Raw genomic sequence first — 17,379 nt, 5'->3', positions numbered from 1 at the left:
CGTTTGTCGCCGGCGGTTTTTCGAGGTTTTCGGGAGATCATAAATCGTCAGTTCTCATTAGTTTTCAATTTTGTCCTGCTATTTTCATGAAATTTTGAGGATATATGTAAATAAATGTAACATTTTTTTGTATTATATATTTATTTATTTATTAATATTTTATTGGGTACTTAGTATTTCTCTTTTAGATGATATGAAGCAAAACAATCTCCGAGGAGTAACACGACTCTACAAGAATTACCCATTAAATTTGTTGTCCTTCTTTTTTTGTTTTTGGAACATACATGGCACTTTCTTCGTTTTCGTTTGTCGGTTTCGGAAATTTGTATCAGCTGGTGTTGCTTTAGCTGACCGGAAAGTCTGTCGATCGAATCATGATGTCTGTAACTTATTGTTACTTAAACAGAACACAAACAGAACACCAACAGTACACAATCAGAATACAAACGGTACCACAATGCTGTCGCTGGCCTTTGCACGATAGTTTTGCGCACGACACCAACGTGATGTCGCCGGCCTTTCTGCGATAGTTTTGCGCACAACACCAACGTGGTGTCGCCGGCCTTTGCACGATCGTTTTCGCGGGACACCAACGTGGTGTCCCCGGACGGCATAGTGTTAATATAGTGCAAGCTATAAGGGAACAAACGAAAATTAAATATTAAAGATCGTCCAATCGACATACAGAAATGAGCGTTCAATATTTTATTGTGTGCTAAACCAGTACCGAACAATTTTTATATAACAAATTCGATTTAATATGTATTTATTTCCGAAAAAAATATTCACATATTTACAAAAATCTGATCTGAATACTATAACGGTGATTGATCAATATGTGAAAACAATATTATGTTAATCATGGATGTTTAATATATATATGAAATCACGTACAAAAGTATATATATAAGATACGTAGTTTCGGGGATATCTTTTATAGTACATTTCTCACAACTATTTTATGTACTTGGTCACTGTCTCAACTCGAGGAACTACATATCGAATATATCCTCCTCCGACTCAGTTTCAAACAATGTTGGTTTATTGAACTGTAACATATTCTTTTTGGCAGTTACTTTCCTCCCAACAGTAGTAGCCGGTCTTGATCTCGTTCCTTTTGATACAATCTGAATATATAAAATATATTGAATACTAATTTATGTTTACTCACTATTTTTTAATTGGAAACAAAAATTGGAATCACTAATCATCAATTATATAAAATTTTTTACCTCGGGCTCAGGCTCAGAAACGGTTGTTGAATCATCCAGAGAAATGACTTTCCGCCTCGTTTTACTCGTAGCTGGTTTCTTCTGTCGCATTTTATTTGGACGCTTCATCAACGGCTATTATATTTAAAAAGAAAACATTTTAGTAATAAAATCGATTTGGGTAAAACGATATTTTTTAAATTTAAATTAAAATCAAAACCAAAGGAACCACATGTTTGTTACGCAGTACTTTTCCAAATAGACAATTACCTCCATTGAATCATTTTCCGAATCATCATCAACATAATTGACTCGCATTTTCTTTCTACTGCTCAACAAGGTCGCTTTCTTCGTTGCTTCAGGCACTTCGTCATCGGACTCGGATTTTTTCGTTTTTTGAACAATTTTAATATCATATTCACCATCAGGATCTATATCTTCTAATACCTTCTTAATATCTTTCTTATTACCGCGTTTTTTATCAATCACAATACCTATAGTGCTTTCTCTTTGATTATTTCTTAAAGAATTACTTGGGGCGGCTACATGTTTCGAACGCGGACTTTGTCTGACTTGATCTAGTTTCCTTACTTTTTGTGGCGTAGATTTAACAGAATTCTGTTGAGCAGGCGTGGTTTTCAATCCTAACTTTCCATCTGGTTTATGATTTAGTTTCTTCAACCCAGCTATTAACGTATCTTTAAATTTTTCATAACACGGTGTTTCGTTAAACTTCATATTGCTTAATAAAGTCATACATTTTTGCATAGCTTGTGGAGTTGATCCATGGAAACATTTGTTCAGGAAACTATCAATGTTTTCGAAAGCTTTTTCTTTCTCTTTCTGAACGATAACTTTATCGACTAATTTTTCCCATGGAAGTGAGCCACACAACCAAAGAATCATATTGTAACATAAAATTTCAATATCACCACGCTGTGTTGGCACTGAAAGAATAAAAATGCATTTAGAATATACTTGTGTTACCTTCCTAGTTAAAATTTAAGGGAAAGTGATAGGAATATACTGCATTACGAATTAGAATAGTCCCTAATCTCTCTCTCTCTCTCCTTACCTCCCATATGGGCATCTCTACTTGTGTATTGTAAAGTTCCATTGTGTGCTTTTTTTGGATCAACTTTTAATTCGGTACTTGTTGTACAGTGAGAGGCTAAACCAAAGTCCACTAAATAAACTTGATCGAAGGTTTTTAAATCCAGTAACAAGTTTTCACCTTTAATATCAGCGTGCACATAAGTTTTGTGGTGAATGTACTCTAATATATCTATCTAGAAATTCATTAAAATATTATCCCATGTAAATTATATAACTTGTCAAAGAATTGCAAATTTATAGGCACAATATATGACCTTTAATCATCTTACTATTTGTAAAGCTAGTTTATATACTGTGTGCTCTGGGAATTGCCTATTATTAGCCTCAAAAATTTTCCACAAGTCTGTCCCGTATCGATCTATTACTAAAAATCGATACTTTGTATTTTTATACTCATGACTTCCAGAAGCAACATATTTGGGCATTCCAAGTGCCGCAAGTTTCTTTTTTCTTCGCCAACTATCAACTAAAAAGATCTCGTGATATGCTTACCTCTCGAATATTTTAATATGTGACTGATAAATACCTGATATTCAATCATAGCGTAGTATTTTTAGTAGAACAAATATCAATCACATAATTGCAGATATTGAAGAAAAAGATTCTTAGTTCTAAACTTACTCTCATTTGGCTTGCAATTCCTCATATAGAAATGCATTTCTACAAATAATGGGCCATTTCCATGCGGTTCCTAAATTTACAGTTTGTAAGATATAAAAGAGTGTCACAACCAGAATTATATATGATAAGCAAAAAAAATCATGGTACTTACAATTTTTATAACATTGGGATAATCTTTTGGAATATTTCCGGAATACGATGCCGCTGTAATTTATAATATTGGTCAATTAATTGTACCGTAACAGCCTAAATATTTGTCGATGATAACATATACGGTGAAAACAAATCTGATCCTTCAGGCTTTTGCAATGTCAATATTTGATTTGGCAGAAACAAATATTACGTGCCTGGACATAATTGTGCAAGATAAAACCAAGCGAATACGATTAGCAAAACATAATTATATAAAATTCCCGCCATAAAATCCAGCACGAATGGCTTGTTGATTTTTCCTTGCATAATTATATCCAACATTTTTTCAGTTTAGATGTCTACAAATGACGCGGTTTGCAATGATCCGTTGTTAATAAATAATCCGCCTCAAGTATACTAACGATGAAACTCGTGGGCTTACCAGAGTAAACCTCGCCGAAACCGCCGACGCCGATTGACTTGCCAAGAATCCATTGTTTCTTCGATATATCCGTGAGAACTTCTCCAAGCGGTATCGCCTCGGGCATTTGATAGCCGCCTTTTTTCCGCGGTGCTCTCTTCGCCGCTTTCGCTGCCATTACGATGATATATGTGACGGATCAGGTCCTCTGATAAATTAAAGCGTGAACGTTGCAGACACGCCTTGGAACGATCAACGGCTACAGACGTCGAGCACGCGATGACAATGTAATTACTGATTAATCATGCGGTATATGTTAGCACATAATACGCCGATGTGTCGGATCGGCTAACCTACGATACCGCAATGGATCATACGGTGGCGGACAACCGCCAGAACTTCGTGAAGAAATTTAAACGTTCGCGATTCAGGTGGGAAACGCGCGAACGTTGAAGTTACCGCACCTTCGGGCGCGTTCGCATGCATGATTTACTCTACCGAGGTAAATAACGACGTGATCTTTTTATCGAGGTGAGAAAGTAGCAGAGAATATTATCTCAAACGTGTCGAAGGACCGATCGATTTCTGTTGGAAGATCTTCCGTTCCTCTCGTGATCAGGGTAACGACGCAGGTCGTCAAGTTGCCGATCCTGAGGTCGCGTGTGTACATGCCTCATATGCCGCGCATGTTCGTGCGTGCAAGGCGGTCTGTTGATTTTGACAAGTGTCAAGCGGCTCTTTAAGATTCCGATTTGCGATTTTGCGCGAAATATGGTGATGATAATGATCAGGGCGGAGCGAATCGCGGCACGACGGTAGCGGCACTTATGAGACGGCACGCACGCAAATCCACGGAGATCTCTCTTCGTCGGCAGCTCACCGGAACTCGCGACGCGGTCGTTTAGGTTACCCTCGGCCTCGTATATTCCTCTTTTAAATGGAAGAAGCGACGGCCAACTCGCCGGGACTACGGTTGGATGGCAACAACCGCATCGCCGAGTCGGGCGACAAGACACCCTGCGGGAGTGACAGCGACGCGGAACGTCAGTGCGAAGATCGCACGCCGCAGCAGTCCGAGAGATTCATCGACAACTCCATTTTCAATACCATTTCGAAAATCGTCAATCCCAATGCAAAGGTAAGGCGCGCTTGCTTTTGTTTCTTGCGAGGTGCGAATTTTCTCTTAGGCCCACATGTCGCAATTTTGGGGGGGACCCGAATAGCCTGACCGTGGGAGAAAGTTGAGTGTCTCTCATCCTTCTCTTTTGCATGTATGTATGTGTAGTATATATAGATCGTAATCTATGCTTCTATGAAATTTGTAACTGAGAGGAGCTTATCGATATTTTAAAAATGTATTATTTTACCTGCGTTCCGATATTCATTACCAGTATTGACAATCTATATCATACATAACATAGACTATAGCCTTTGTCAGCTTCGTTGACAGTTGAAGGCCTCAGGTTTGTTCTATTGGTGTCTGCACTTTTTAAAATAGCCAACTAACCATCAATGTGTGTTATGTTAAATGGACAAGCTTGAGGGCTTTAGCGGAGTGACTGAATTGTCGGTTTAAGAAAATGTTTTACGCCTGAAGTCCTTGTCTTTAATGCACAATGATTATCTTGTGTCTTGAGTCTTAAATTGAAAAACTGTTTGGTTTGTGATTGATGAAAATCAATCACGGACGAACTTCTGTGTAATAAAACAAGTAAACAAATGGTAATTTAGATAAAGATTTAGGGCATCAAATATTACCTTAAAATTACAAGTCAGCCGCATTCTGCGGAGGTCCTCTATACTTATCTCTGATAAATGGAGCTAATTATATAATTAGAGCATGCATTTTTGTAATGTTTATTATGAAATTACCATATATGTTGTAGAAATATATATATATAAGGTACATTGAGATATTCCTCAGCAAGCACCAAGTAACAGTGACATAACTGTTGGTTATAATTTCCCATTCAACAATGTAAATACAATAACACTCGTGTGTTTTATATTGTCGAGTGGAAAAGTATAACCAACAGTTATGTTACTGTTGCTTGGTGGGTCACTTTGCTGGGTGTTATATTACGATGCAAGAGGTAAACGTTGCACACAAGTCCCAATATATAATTTAGCCTCTTCTAACTTCACAGAAGTGCGCACTTCAAGCAGCGTATTTAACGTCATTGCGTCTCTTCGCTAGGTGCCAGAAATTGATGACTTTAAGATAGTGAAGCCAATAAGCAGGGGAGCTTTCGGTAAGGTGTTCTTAGGGCACAAAAAGTCCAATCCCGAGCAAGTGTACGCGATCAAGGTGATGAAGAAGAACGAGATGATCCACAAGAACATGGCGTCGCAAGTGGTGATCGAACGGAACGCGTTGGCCCTTACCCGCAGTCCGTACTGTGTGCAACTGTTTTACTCGCTGCAGACCGTCAGCAGCGTGTACCTAGTCATGGAGTATATGGTGGGCGGTGATCTCAAGAGCCTGCTCGGCTTCTGCGGCTACATGGAGGAATCCATGGCGGCGTTTTACACGGCGGAGGTGTGCCTGGCACTGGAGTACTTGCATTCGCACGGGATCGTGCACAGGGACCTGAAGCCGGACAACATGCTGCTGTCGAGCGAGGGGCACGTCAAACTCACGGACTTCGGACTCAGTAAGATATCGTCCTTACACAGAGACCTCGAGATATCGGATCTGGTGAATTGCACGCCCAGTCTGTGCGCCAGAACGCCCGGTCAGATCCTCTCGCTGACCTCCCACCTGTCTTTCGGCTCGGCCCAAAAGTCCAGCAGCAAGTCGAACTTCAGCGACTGGAGCACGCCGGCCATGAACCTGCTCTCTGCGCTGCAGAGGAATAGCACTAGACCGCAGTCGTCACCAAATTCGATCATCTCCTCGGTAGCGTCTGGTGACTATTCACAGGAATCCGGTATCACTTCGTTCCAGTCGATGGAGGATTTGCACCTGGAGGGCACGGAGCAGGGTATGACGAACGACGTTGGAGCGGACGTTAGAAAGAGCGAGGAGAGCCCGTCGCTGAGGACGGACAGCAATAGCTCCGGCAGCTACCACACCTGCGCGTCGTCCTCCATCCAGACGAACAATCACACCATTCAGAATACGGAGGACGAGGACGAGTCCACGCTCGAGGCCGAGCAATCGCAGCAGCCTCTGCGAACCAGTCCACTGAGCACCTGGGTGAAGTCGTTCGGTAGAGGAGCGAAGAGGAAGCGGCACAATGAGACCACTAGTTTAACGTGCGAGATCAACGCGATGGACCTGGACGTCACCAAGACGCCCAAGAGGAAGAATCGCGGGCCCTTGTTCTCCGACGCGAACACGATGGCGGTCAACGTCACCGCGATGTCCGACAAACCGGTGGACATCACGATCGACACGAGCAACGAACAAGACACTGGCTCTGCGGGTCGAGTAGCCTTCAGCACGCCGGTGTCCTCCATTAAGAAGAGCCGTGAGACCGCGGAGAAACGGAAGAGCCAGGAGGAGAATGGTGCTCTGATCAAGACGACGAGATTTCACCTACCGCCGCCGTCCACTTCGCACTCGGCGCCGAACCTGCACACCGACGGCCATCGTTCACCTCAGGACATCTCGCCCATCAAGACACCTACGGCTTCGAGCAACTGTTACACGCCCTACAGGACGCCGAAGTCCGTCAGAAGAGGCGGCCAGACCGCGACCAACAGGTCGGACGATCGCATACTCGGCACGCCCGATTATCTCGCGCCGGAACTCCTGCTCAAGCAAGGCCACGGGCCTGCGGTCGATTGGTGGGCGTTAGGTGTGTGCCTATTCGAGTTCTGCACGGGCGTGCCGCCGTTCAACGACGAGACTCCGCAGGCGGTATTCACCAACATCCTGGCGCGAGACGTACCGTGGCCGGAAGACGAGGAAGCTCTGTCGTCGGCGGCCACCGACGCTATTGACGCGCTGCTCACCTTGGACCAAGCAACACGTCCTTCGGCAAAGGAAGTGCGCGCCATGGCCTTCTTCCGGAACTTCCCCTGGGACGAGCCGGCGATAGCCGTACCGCCTTTTATCCCGCAGCCGGATGATAAGTATGATACGTGCTACTTTCAAGGTATGTCGCTTTTCACGTCACACCATTGTTGTTCAGGGAACGATACCATAACAATGACGATGGCGTAACCGACAAGGAAACACTGCGTATCCGAACTCTTAGACTTGAGTGAACTTCTGTATGTAAAGAGATCCAATAACGGTGACAGAAATTTTTAACGAATTTTTTCTAAATCTTTTCTTAGAAATTTTGTTTTTAATTTCTACTTATGTCTCTTTGTAAACCTTAATTTGCCATTAAACTTTCGTTGCAAACATTTCTTTGATCACTTGTAACTTAAGAGTTACACGTGAAAAATTCGAAGCGTCCTCTTAATTCGTAACACTTAAATTTGAAAATCATATATTAAGGATGTCTTGCCCATTAGTGTTGTATTTTCAGTGACACGTCAAGGGAGACACTCATAAATTTAGTATTCATCAAATAAAATTGTTTCTATACATTTATTTCACCATCCGAATAATAAATGTTAATTTTAAATGAAGTTCAGATAACATATATGTGTGTGTGTGTGTGTGTGTGTGTGTGTGTGTGTGTGTGTGTGTGAATGAATATGTATATAATGTTACAAATATGAAAATATTATTTTTATTTTTCTGATTAATGCTATATTTTTCATTATTTTGAGTTATGGTAATACATCCTTAAGTGATAGAGCATGATAAAACACGAATAAAGTATACCGTTATTCATAGCTTAAGTCACTCTACATACCCATAAAAGTTCATCCAAATCGAAAAGTTCGGATCCAGTGATGTTTCCTTGTGAGTCTCGTTCATCTTATTTGTATCTCCAATTCAATTATGAAATACAATAGAACAGTGGAAGAAGCACAAGCAAATTTTCATTACATTGCACCATTTTTTCTCGCTTCATTTTTGAATTTCAATAGTATTTTCTTTTTTTACGCGGTATTGTTTCTTAAATACTATCGTCGATATCATCGTGTAACTCGGCTATCGACCACGGTTATCGACACCGCTGATGATATCGACGACTAACGCGGGAATATCTGTTTTTGTTTCCAGCGAGAAATATTCTTCAACACTTGAATGTAAGTCAATGCGATACGTAGACTTCGACGGTATGCGGACGGTGGCAGGAACGGAAGCCTACAGTATCGAAATATTATTACTATCTGTAACTTTATTCTTCTTTTTTTATATATACTTGTGTATGTATAATAGTATAAAATACTTTGTCAGTATGTGAAATCGCGCGAGTTTGCGTTCGTTTTCTTACGTAGTAAATGAATGATGATGGCATTATTTAGCGATGAGGAAGCGTACGTAGAGCACGATGATATGGAACTTGAGACGAGCTGGAACGTTCGCATCTTGTATAATTAAAAAGAAAGAGGAGTGAAGAGGAAAATGACAGTTAAACTTCGTCGAAAGTGGGACTACGCGTTACTGCTTTCGATCACGAAAACATATTTTCTTTTTTATTCCGCTATAGGAAGCTCTATCTTTGATAGAGCTCGAGAGTTTTTTATCACATTTTTCGGAGCGAATGCGACGGATCTTGCGTTTTTCGACAAGCCTTCTTGCCGAAGAGATGGTGGCTGNATGGTGGCTGTGCGAACCGGGGGGGGGGGGGGGGGGCGGTAGATTATCATATCCATTATTTTAGATTTTTATTAATCCACTGTAAAAAGTGCGTCACGCGTGTGTACACGCCCGGATACTGTCCTTTGCCGCACCCTATCCCCCATGACACAATGCCAACTTGCGTCCAACGGCCGTCGTTTATCATTAGAGGGCCTCCACTGTCGCCCTGTATATAAAATAGAAATGCAAAATGTTATGAATTTTTATAATGAAATTTTGTTGTACGTACAAATATTGATTACGATCCATAATTTATTACGAGATGAGATCACCTGATTTCGCCCAGTAGAAGCTAATCAATTGATTACATTGGGGATTTCACTGTGGACTGTGATATTTAGCAACAAATATAAGATGCGAGTACTAACCGAGCATGAGTCCTTAGCAGCTTGGCCAGCACACAGGAAACTGTCGACGATTCCTCCCGGTGCTGCTATACCATACTTCAACTTGCACTCGCTGTTCGACCAGACTGGTATCGAAACTTCTTGCAAAACTGCTGGTTGTATCCCACCTGGTCGAGTACAATAAGTTATTGTTAAATTTTATACGTTGTTTCTTCAGGAAAATAATCCTATCAGGGCCGTGCAAATAGAGGGCACAGCGAATACATCGTACAGGGGCTGTCGATATTAAGAGGCACACCATCTTCATTTGGAGTAGTGGAAATTATCCATTTTAAATATTTTATACATAATATAAATAATATTAACACTCCCAAAGAGAAGAAAGAGAGAGGAATTATTATTTCATATAATAAAAAGTAAAATCTGGAAGAAATATTCCTAAATATATACGATCTTCAGTGGTACAAGTACGGTTAAATGCTCGTGTAATTTTATCAATTGAGAAATAGCCAAAGATTTTGATTTTAATTTTTTAATTAACAGGAATTGGGTACAGGAAAAGTCTTTAATTTATTATAGAATTATAAAATTCTATTGATGTTTTTTATAATTTTATTGTATTGTTTATTTTCATTTTTGGAAAAAATTTACGTATAAATAAAGATTTTAAGTTTTAGTTATATTTTTATCCTTTTTGAGTTTTTTTTAATACCAAATTCGAACAGATAAAGAGCTCTCTCCTTACCTTTGCACCAGGCCCCCCAAAGTCTTTTGCACGGTCCCGAGTCCGATTAATCAGCAAATAATCGCTCGTGTGAGCGCCATGTGTAGAAAATCATTTATCGTCTCGCGTAGCGACTATGTAAATCGATTCTTCGGAAGATTTAAATGAGGGTACTCGTAGGTACACGCACACAGATGTTAATCGCACATTCGTTATTCCTCGTTAAAAGCGAGGACCTCGTTTCTTTGTCGACGTGACTACTGATTGAACAAGTTTCCGGTTCGTGTATTAGCATAACGTTTTCCTTACCTTCTCTCAAAGAGCCCCATCCGATGACGGTCGCCGTCTTGCCGGAATACAGTTGTGATCCGCTAGGAAGACAGATAGGCCGGATTTGTTCTGTGAATTCCACCGGTTCGTTCATCGTGAGGAGCGCCACGTCGTTGTAGAGCGTTTGGGCGTTGAAGCCCCGGTGTCTCACGACTCTCTTTATACGTTTCTCGACGTGATGAATTTCCGTGTTCGTTTTGATGTTGTAGTCACCGATGCGCACCGTCAATCTCGCGACATCCCAAGAATTCATGCTGAAACAATGATCGTTTTGCCATTAGACAAGTTAAAAAAAATCTAAAACATATCCTTGAGTAATAGGAAAAGGCCAATAAGAGCTGGCGCTAGTAATTAATTGCGAAATTGAAAAATTATTTGACTTATAAGATTTCGACTATAGATTCCGATTTTCCTCGGATTCATCGACTTTGTAAGTCAAATAATTTTTCAATTTCGCAACTAGTTACCAACATCTGCTCTTATTGGTCTCTTCCAATTGCTCAAGGATTGTCTATCCTGACGTATACCGAGATTGTATATCCCGTCTTATATATTCTTGAACAAAATAAATGTAAAAAGCCTCTTTAAATTGAACTTTAAATTTATCTTATGACAACAAAATTGACATGCTCAGACATAAATGCACTGAGAAAAAACTTAAAAATTTATTTGTGGGACGTAAGATTTATTTCTACGAAATAGATCTCATATTTCTACAAGTAAATTTGTAAGTACTTTTTTCTCAGTGTGCGTGAATTAATTTGACATTTGACGTTTTGAAAACTGAATGTCTAAAGGAAGGGCCGAAACATCTGTACGGATTTCAGATATATCGTAATGAGAGAACGTTTACTAAATTAATTCACGCATTCATACTTAACGTTTGGCTGTCATAGGCCTGACTTAAAATTAAATTCGATTAATACGTTTTTTATTGCTCTAAAGGATATCATTTTCTTCTAGGAAATAAACAAAAGAATCAGAAAAAACGTCGACGGTATAATCTCATGGAAAACGCGCCGAATTGCTTTGAATCGCGAGAAATCGATAATCGTATTTGCATACTTAGCGACACAATGCGCCGCAGTCAGGATGTGTCGGTCGTCGATGAGCGACCCCCCGCAGAATTGTCGTCCAGCGTTGAAGAGCGCGGCGATCCATGGCCATTCGCCTGGATCAGCGGGCTTTCCACCCACGATGCGCTCTTGATCTTGATTGCCGTTCTTCGCGCCGCATTGCGACAGGTTGCTGCTCGAGCTGCTCGAGGTGGTAGACGGCCTGTTGGTGGTCGATATGGTGGTCACGGCCGGCCACCAGGTCGGCTTCTTCGTTGGCCACGTGGTGGCGGAACCGGGTTTCTTGGAGCTCGTATTGATCGGCTTCTCAGTGGTGTGCGTCGACAGACCAGGCGAGGGTGGGTGAGTCGGTAAAGGTGGTATCGTGTGATATGGTGGATGCGTAGGAATCGGTGGTGGCCAAGAAAGCGCAGCCTGAGGACGCGCTATGCTCCCGTCCTCTTTCTTCTTATTCTTCTTATTGTCTTCGACCTGGAATGATGTCGATGTATGTATTAGATGCGCGATGGAAGAGAGATTCGCAGGGTGGAAAGATGTATTTAGGTTCTTCATCATATGGAGAAAAAGAATTGGTTGAGTTAATGTGATAATGACACAACTAAACGCATTTTGGTCGAAGGAAACGTTGAGAGAAAAATGTATGATATTTGGGACTGAAATGGCATATTTAAACAAATGTATTCAAGAAAACTATAAATATAATGTTACTATAACATGGGCGAGGTGTAACCAACCCATATAAACATTTTATCATGAATTATAGTGGTTTTTTTCAAGTATGATATAATATTAAATAGTTAATAAATAAATTTTCAGGCAAAATACTTATTCGCTAACGCGTTAAGAACAACACAATAAAAAAAAAAACATTCCTATTCAGGAATATGAATTTGGTTCTTTGTTGTAATTATGCCTGATAATACGTCTTACTCTCATTTTAATTTATCACAATCATAAAATATAGTTGCGCTAATGAATCATAGTTATGATTATAAATCCGCGTCCATTTTGATATATATGTTACATGGTTAAAGAAACTATAAACGTGTAATTGAGACCAAAATTGACTATAAAATATAAAATATAATGGGATTATATTTACTCCGCCTATTTTTTTTTCTTTTAGAGAACAGAATTTCTGGAACTGAATTTGATTCGATTTAATTGAATCAAATTCGCTCCCAGAAATTCTGTTTTCTTCAACCAAAAATGCATTTAGTTGCGTCACTGTTACGTTGATTCAACCAATCTTTTTTTCTTTTATATACGAAAAGAGAGTGTGCATGGTTACCAAGTAATAAAACAGGTCGTAAAAAGTCTTTTCGTGAAATCGTATCGTCGAGTCGAGGGACATTACACACAGAAAGATATATGCTATATTGAAGTCAATGTTTTACTTGTTTCAAACATTTCATAAGTTTATATCCGCAAATATATCATAAATTTATTATAAGCATCAAATTTATACAAAATATATTCTCAATCCTAGTAAATTTAATACTTTAAAATCAAGAATAAATTAAAACACAATTTGGTGATTATTTCAATTAACTGAATTTAACTTTTCTTTGATCAAGTTTATAATATTCGTGAAACGAGAATAAATTCCTCTTTTAAGTACATGATAAAAGACTTTTCTAAAATTTGTGATGAATATATTGTAAAACTATTATTAAAAAAAAATATTCTTTGTTGAAGATAACTAAATGATACATGTTTTGTGTAACTTTTTCCGTAGAATCGACTGGCGTAATGAGTTTTGTTCTACAGCCAGCATTTAATAATTAGTTTATAACAATGTATTGAAAAATTGATTTTGCAAAATGCTTTTTATATCTAATATGATTTTTCATGCTCCGGTTCTATTTGCAATTGTTGGTTTTTTGCTAATCTTACTAGTCTAACCATGGGTTTCAATGGGTTAAAAAAAGGGAAGCAAACTGAGTGATCGCTTTTCTCAGCAATAGACTGATATTTTTCTCTGTGTATTTTTCAAGCTGGATCTAACGGATATATATTTTTATTTATAATACATAATTCACGAAATTCCAATAGCGAAAGTGATTATCGCGAATAGAAAAAAAATGTTCATTAATATCTGAATTTGCAGTCGATCGGATCATTGGCTGATCCTCTTCAGCTGTTACCTGCGGTTCTTCCTCATGTACGGGGTTGTCGCAGTTGTCGGGATAGGGCGTGACGACCGGATGTAGGTTTGAGCAGCAAATTCCAAAACTCATGTGTCCATCTTCTCGAACGTAGCTGCACGTATCGTAAACACCGAGCACCCAGCCGTCCAGAGCACCGAGGTCTGGAATCTTGAAGTACGGATAGCATTCCTTGAAGGTCGTGCAACGACCGACTTCACCCTTTGAAGTTAGGCAACTCTCGCGAGTGGCGGCACCGCTCCACAGGATTTCCCGACCCTGTCTCGACGTGAACTGGCTCGGTTCGATCGCGGCTGCAAATTAATATTTCATGTGTCTCTTTAATTACAATTTCTTCAAACTTCTGTGAAATACATACAACGTGAAAGGAAAAAGTGATACATTCAAATAAATCTTTGCTGAGGAGTGTGGGAATAATTATTGTATTTGGATTAAGTAAATATTACTTGAATGTAGCACACTGAAAGGAAAAAGTGTTACATTTAAGCGTTATTTCCAAATAAAATAATTATTTCTATATTTCTTAGCAAAGAAATACTTATTTGAATGTAGTACTTTTTTTCTTTCAGTGTATAGAAATTCTGCATGTTGGTAAATGAGAAGAATATAATTAATTGTATATCTTGATCTTGGCTATCTTTGATATATTCTATTTTCATACTTGCACGATCTATAACTATCATTGCTGTCATAATGTGGTGCACACATGGATTTTACGTTTCTTTTCCCACCTCTTTCATTTAATTCATCGTCCGTGAAATGCATATGTGTTATCGTGTTTGCCATCGTAAAATTAGGATGCATCAAGCATGTTTGTCTTAACACGTACTTGAATATGCTTAATTTGGTATGAAAAAATGCATTAATATGCGGAAGATATATTGACGTGCGTATCTTTCTTGTCCCAAAATAAATGCACAAGAACTTAGAATTGCATGGGTTAAATCATCATCAGGAATATGTGACATTTTGTGTCTTCGTCTTAACACCAGCATGAAAAAGAAAACAAAATAAATTACATGTAGTCGAATTGTATGTCGAAACAATCCTAACAAAATGAAGGGCAACGAACTTGTTCAGCTTCGCATCAGTTTTGGCGAGAAACCGATTAACAGGAATTATGTATGAACGACAAATACGATCGATTTGATCAGGTGTCGCCGTTCACGCGACATACGTACTGCTATGCCAATCGAAATATAATAAAATTCCATCGAGGAGATACTTAGCGACGAGTTCGCTGACCCACGGAGTCACACAGGTGCACACGTACATCAAAGGTGAGGAGCGCGCCGGGAGACTTCCGGTCGCTGAGTATGGGACGCGCGCGCCAATGTTCATCGTTCGTCAATCGTTATCCGATACGTATTGCATCTGCCGAGGGGAATTTCGCGATCGTCGACGAGGGAAGCGAGATGCCTGGAAGGAGTCAATGACCACGTCCGCGAGACCACACAGAACCGACGTGCTGTGATTTCTGACTAATGATGTCGGGATAATCGGTGATATAACAGCGGATGAGTAAAAGTTGTCGGAGCAGTCGTCATGCGCGGAATATGAAACAGGACGGAGACATTGATCTTTTGCACGACGACGATTGATGATTCAAGCGTATCTCGCGTTAATGACAGCGAAACATTCTGGAGATATCGTTTCCTCATCGCGAGTTCAATCAAACGAAGAGCTCCGTCTCGTTCGTTGCCCGACGATGACAGTTGGATAAATTCAATCGCGATGGCGTTCAGGATTAGCCCCTTCGTTCTTTGTTTTCAGCGTCGTTCTCTCGTGAACTAAGCTAAAAGCGAAGAATAAAATGGATAACAATCAACAGAACTCTCGAGGAACTTTCCGACGACTGGCGTGCGCGATTCTCAGCCGAAGCGATCGGCGAACGATTAAACGAACGGACGAAGAGAGGAAAGGTCATGAGGAATGTCCGAGAGCAGACATAGACGAGGCTGTGCCATAGGAACCAGGAGTCTATCCGGACGAGGAGTGCATACGAGACGCGGCGGGTGATCGATACTGACCTTCGACGATCACGGCGTCGTCCTCTTCCACCACACGAGCATCGTTGATCGGCTTGTAGCTCCGTGATCTGGACACCGGCTCTTCGGGCACCTCCGCCGCGATCACCTGCACCACGAGCACCAGCACGATCAGCGCGAACGACGACAGTCCGCGTGGTCGATTCATCCTAATCAAGAAGACCGTCGTCCTAAGAGAACTCGAGAGAACCGTAGAGAAATCCGAGCGGCACCGCGAGCAAAGGGACAACGGACGACGCGCGAGATTTTGGGACGATCACCACGTGTGCGAACGCCGGGCGAGGATCCTGAGGACTCCACTAGGCCGCCGCCAGGCTGCTGAATAGCCGCTGCTCGAGCTTATAACGGGCTCGCCCTCCCCTCTGGCGCTCGGCGCTGCTCCCGGCCCCCGGTGAACTCCTCCGTGGCGGAACGCACGAGGTGTTTCGCGCTCTTTTCTTCTCTTGCTCTTTTATCATCACTTCGAGCCGTCCTCTCCCGTAGAATGGCCGCGGGGTAGACGATAGACGGAGGAGAGTCGCGCCGGAGGTCGGGAGAGGCTCGGTCCTCCCGATGCGCGAAGCGATCTTTCCTTCACGAAAAAAAAGAATCAGCTGTCTATATAATACGACGAAAATTTACCAGACCTAATTTTTAGCCGTAGAAACGAAAAATTAGATACAAGGACAAGAAGTATTAGCTAAATTAACTAAATTTCAGTTGTATTATATGGACAGTTAATTTTTACCTGTGGGAGCCAAAATTTTGTTACCAGACTTAGTTTTTAGCTTTAGGAGCTAAAAACTAGGTGCAGAGATACAAAATATTAACTAAACGAAATTTCAATTGTATTATATAGACGGCTATTTTTGACCTACGGGAGCTAGTTTTTAGTTATGGGTGTTTGTTTTTAGTTGTGAGCGCTAATTCTTCTTTTGTTGATTATTTACACTCAGAGAAAAAAATAGCCGTACGAGCTAAAAACTAGCAGTGGCATCTAACATAGGGACAGCTAATGTTATTGCTAAATTGATTAATTGTAATAGTAACAATATTAGCTATTAGAGATAAGTTGCATTTGTTGCAAGGTATATACAACTATATTGTTCGTTATAGCGATTTAATTCAAACAGCTGATAAATTTAGCTGCGACTCCAACGACATTAGCTGTCAGTTTTTAGGTGTTAGAGATAATTCGTACTTTGAATGTAAGCTGTTTGAGAGTAAAGCGTCTCTTAGAGCGGAATCGAACTGTCTAGTCATCTCCGTTCTTCACGTTTTTATGGCACTGTTTCTTGTGATGATGAAATAATAAATTATTTTTAATTGTGACTAAAATATAGATATTTTATCTTTTCAGAACTCGTATGATTTTTTCCCCTCATCCAAACGCGATGTAAACACCTCGAAATTCTTCTCGACACAAAAGGGAAATAACACGAAGACGCATTGTTTTCTCTGCGATACTGTCTAAAATACAATCAGTGTATTAT

The 17,379-nt window shown here is 40.5% G+C and overlaps 3 protein-coding genes across 5 annotated transcripts; 1 reads left to right on the top strand and 2 right to left on the bottom strand.

Annotated features, from left to right (window-relative positions):
* Positions 1–177: 177 nt before the first annotated feature.
* On the bottom strand, positions 178–3,889 carry LOC106747416 (serine/threonine-protein kinase VRK1-like). Of its 2 annotated transcripts, XR_001374653.1 has the most exons (9): positions 3,523–3,889; positions 3,100–3,152; positions 2,949–3,018; positions 2,597–2,793; positions 2,287–2,500; positions 1,482–2,158; positions 1,233–1,346; positions 895–1,127; positions 178–633 (listed from the first exon to the last, which is right to left on the bottom strand). XR_001374653.1 is itself a non-coding variant. In XM_014624912.1 (8 exons), the coding sequence occupies exons 1-8, from the start codon at positions 3,677–3,679 to the stop codon at positions 993–995; spliced, it is 1,617 nt and encodes a 538-aa protein (XP_014480398.1). In that variant the 5' UTR covers positions 3,680–3,889; the 3' UTR covers positions 727–992. The 2 variants fall into 2 exon arrangements, 1 of the variants encoding a protein (XP_014480398.1); XM_014624912.1 differs by lacking the exon at positions 178–633 and having other exon boundaries at positions 727–1,127.
* A 97-nt stretch (positions 3,890–3,986) lies between these two features.
* Positions 3,987–9,165, top strand: LOC106747415 (serine/threonine-protein kinase greatwall). Of its 2 annotated transcripts, XM_014624911.1 has the most exons (3): positions 3,988–4,639; positions 5,699–7,604; positions 8,633–9,165. In XM_014624911.1, the coding sequence occupies exons 1-3, from the start codon at positions 4,439–4,441 to the stop codon at positions 8,677–8,679; spliced, it is 2,154 nt and encodes a 717-aa protein (XP_014480397.1). In that variant the 5' UTR covers positions 3,988–4,438; the 3' UTR covers positions 8,680–9,165. The 2 variants fall into 2 exon arrangements, with proteins under 2 accessions (XP_014480396.1, XP_014480397.1); XM_014624910.1 differs by lacking the exon at positions 8,633–9,165 and having other exon boundaries at positions 3,987–4,639; positions 5,699–8,009.
* Positions 9,166–9,211: 46 nt separating this feature from the next.
* LOC106747418 (proclotting enzyme-like) lies at positions 9,212–16,655 on the bottom strand. Its single transcript, XM_014624915.1, has 6 exons — positions 15,890–16,655; positions 13,839–14,152; positions 11,681–12,162; positions 10,595–10,869; positions 9,583–9,728; positions 9,212–9,380 (listed from the first exon to the last, which is right to left on the bottom strand). Exons 1-6 carry the CDS (start codon positions 16,053–16,055, stop codon positions 9,228–9,230), a joined length of 1,536 nt encoding a protein of 511 aa, XP_014480401.1. The 5' UTR covers positions 16,056–16,655; the 3' UTR covers positions 9,212–9,227.
* Positions 16,656–17,379: the final 724 nt, after the last annotated feature.

Source organism: Dinoponera quadriceps, unplaced genomic scaffold, assembly GCF_001313825.1.
Source record: "Dinoponera quadriceps isolate SergipeBrazil2010 unplaced genomic scaffold, ASM131382v1 scaffold2414, whole genome shotgun sequence".
In the NCBI taxonomy this organism is placed as follows: Eukaryota; Metazoa; Arthropoda; class Insecta; order Hymenoptera; family Formicidae; genus Dinoponera; species Dinoponera quadriceps.
Note: the sequence above shows the minus strand (reverse complement) of the source record. Positions and strands in the feature narration are given on the sequence as shown.

Excerpts from the sequence above, each read along its gene's own strand:
- LOC106747415 (XM_014624910.1), top strand. The coding sequence starts at position 4,439 with ATGGAAGAAGCGACGGCCAACTCGCCGGGACTACGGTTGGATGGCAAC. Across the intron at positions 4,640-5,698 it reads TCGTCAATCCCAATGCAAAG|GTGCCAGAAATTGATGACTT; the intron begins GTAAGGCGCGCT and ends TCTCTTCGCTAG.
- LOC106747418 (XM_014624915.1), bottom strand. The coding sequence starts at position 16,055 with ATGAATCGACCACGCGGACTGTCGTCGTTCGCGCTGATCGTGCTGGTG. Across the intron at positions 10,870-11,680 it reads GCGGCGCATTGTGTCGCTAA|CATGAATTCTTGGGATGTCG; the intron begins GTATGCAAATAC and ends TCATTGTTTCAG. Across the intron at positions 9,729-10,594 it reads ATGGGGCTCTTTGAGAGAAG|GTGGGATACAACCAGCAGTT; the intron begins GTAAGGAAAACG and ends GTACTCGACCAG.
- LOC106747416 (XM_014624912.1), bottom strand. The coding sequence starts at position 3,679 with ATGGCAGCGAAAGCGGCGAAGAGAGCACCGCGGAAAAAAGGCGGCTAT. Across the intron at positions 3,019-3,099 it reads ATCCCAATGTTATAAAAATT|GAACCGCATGGAAATGGCCC; the intron begins GTAAGTACCATG and ends CTGTAAATTTAG. Across the intron at positions 2,794-2,948 it reads GAATTGCAAGCCAAATGAGA|TTGATAGTTGGCGAAGAAAA; the intron begins GTAAGTTTAGAA and ends AGATCTTTTTAG.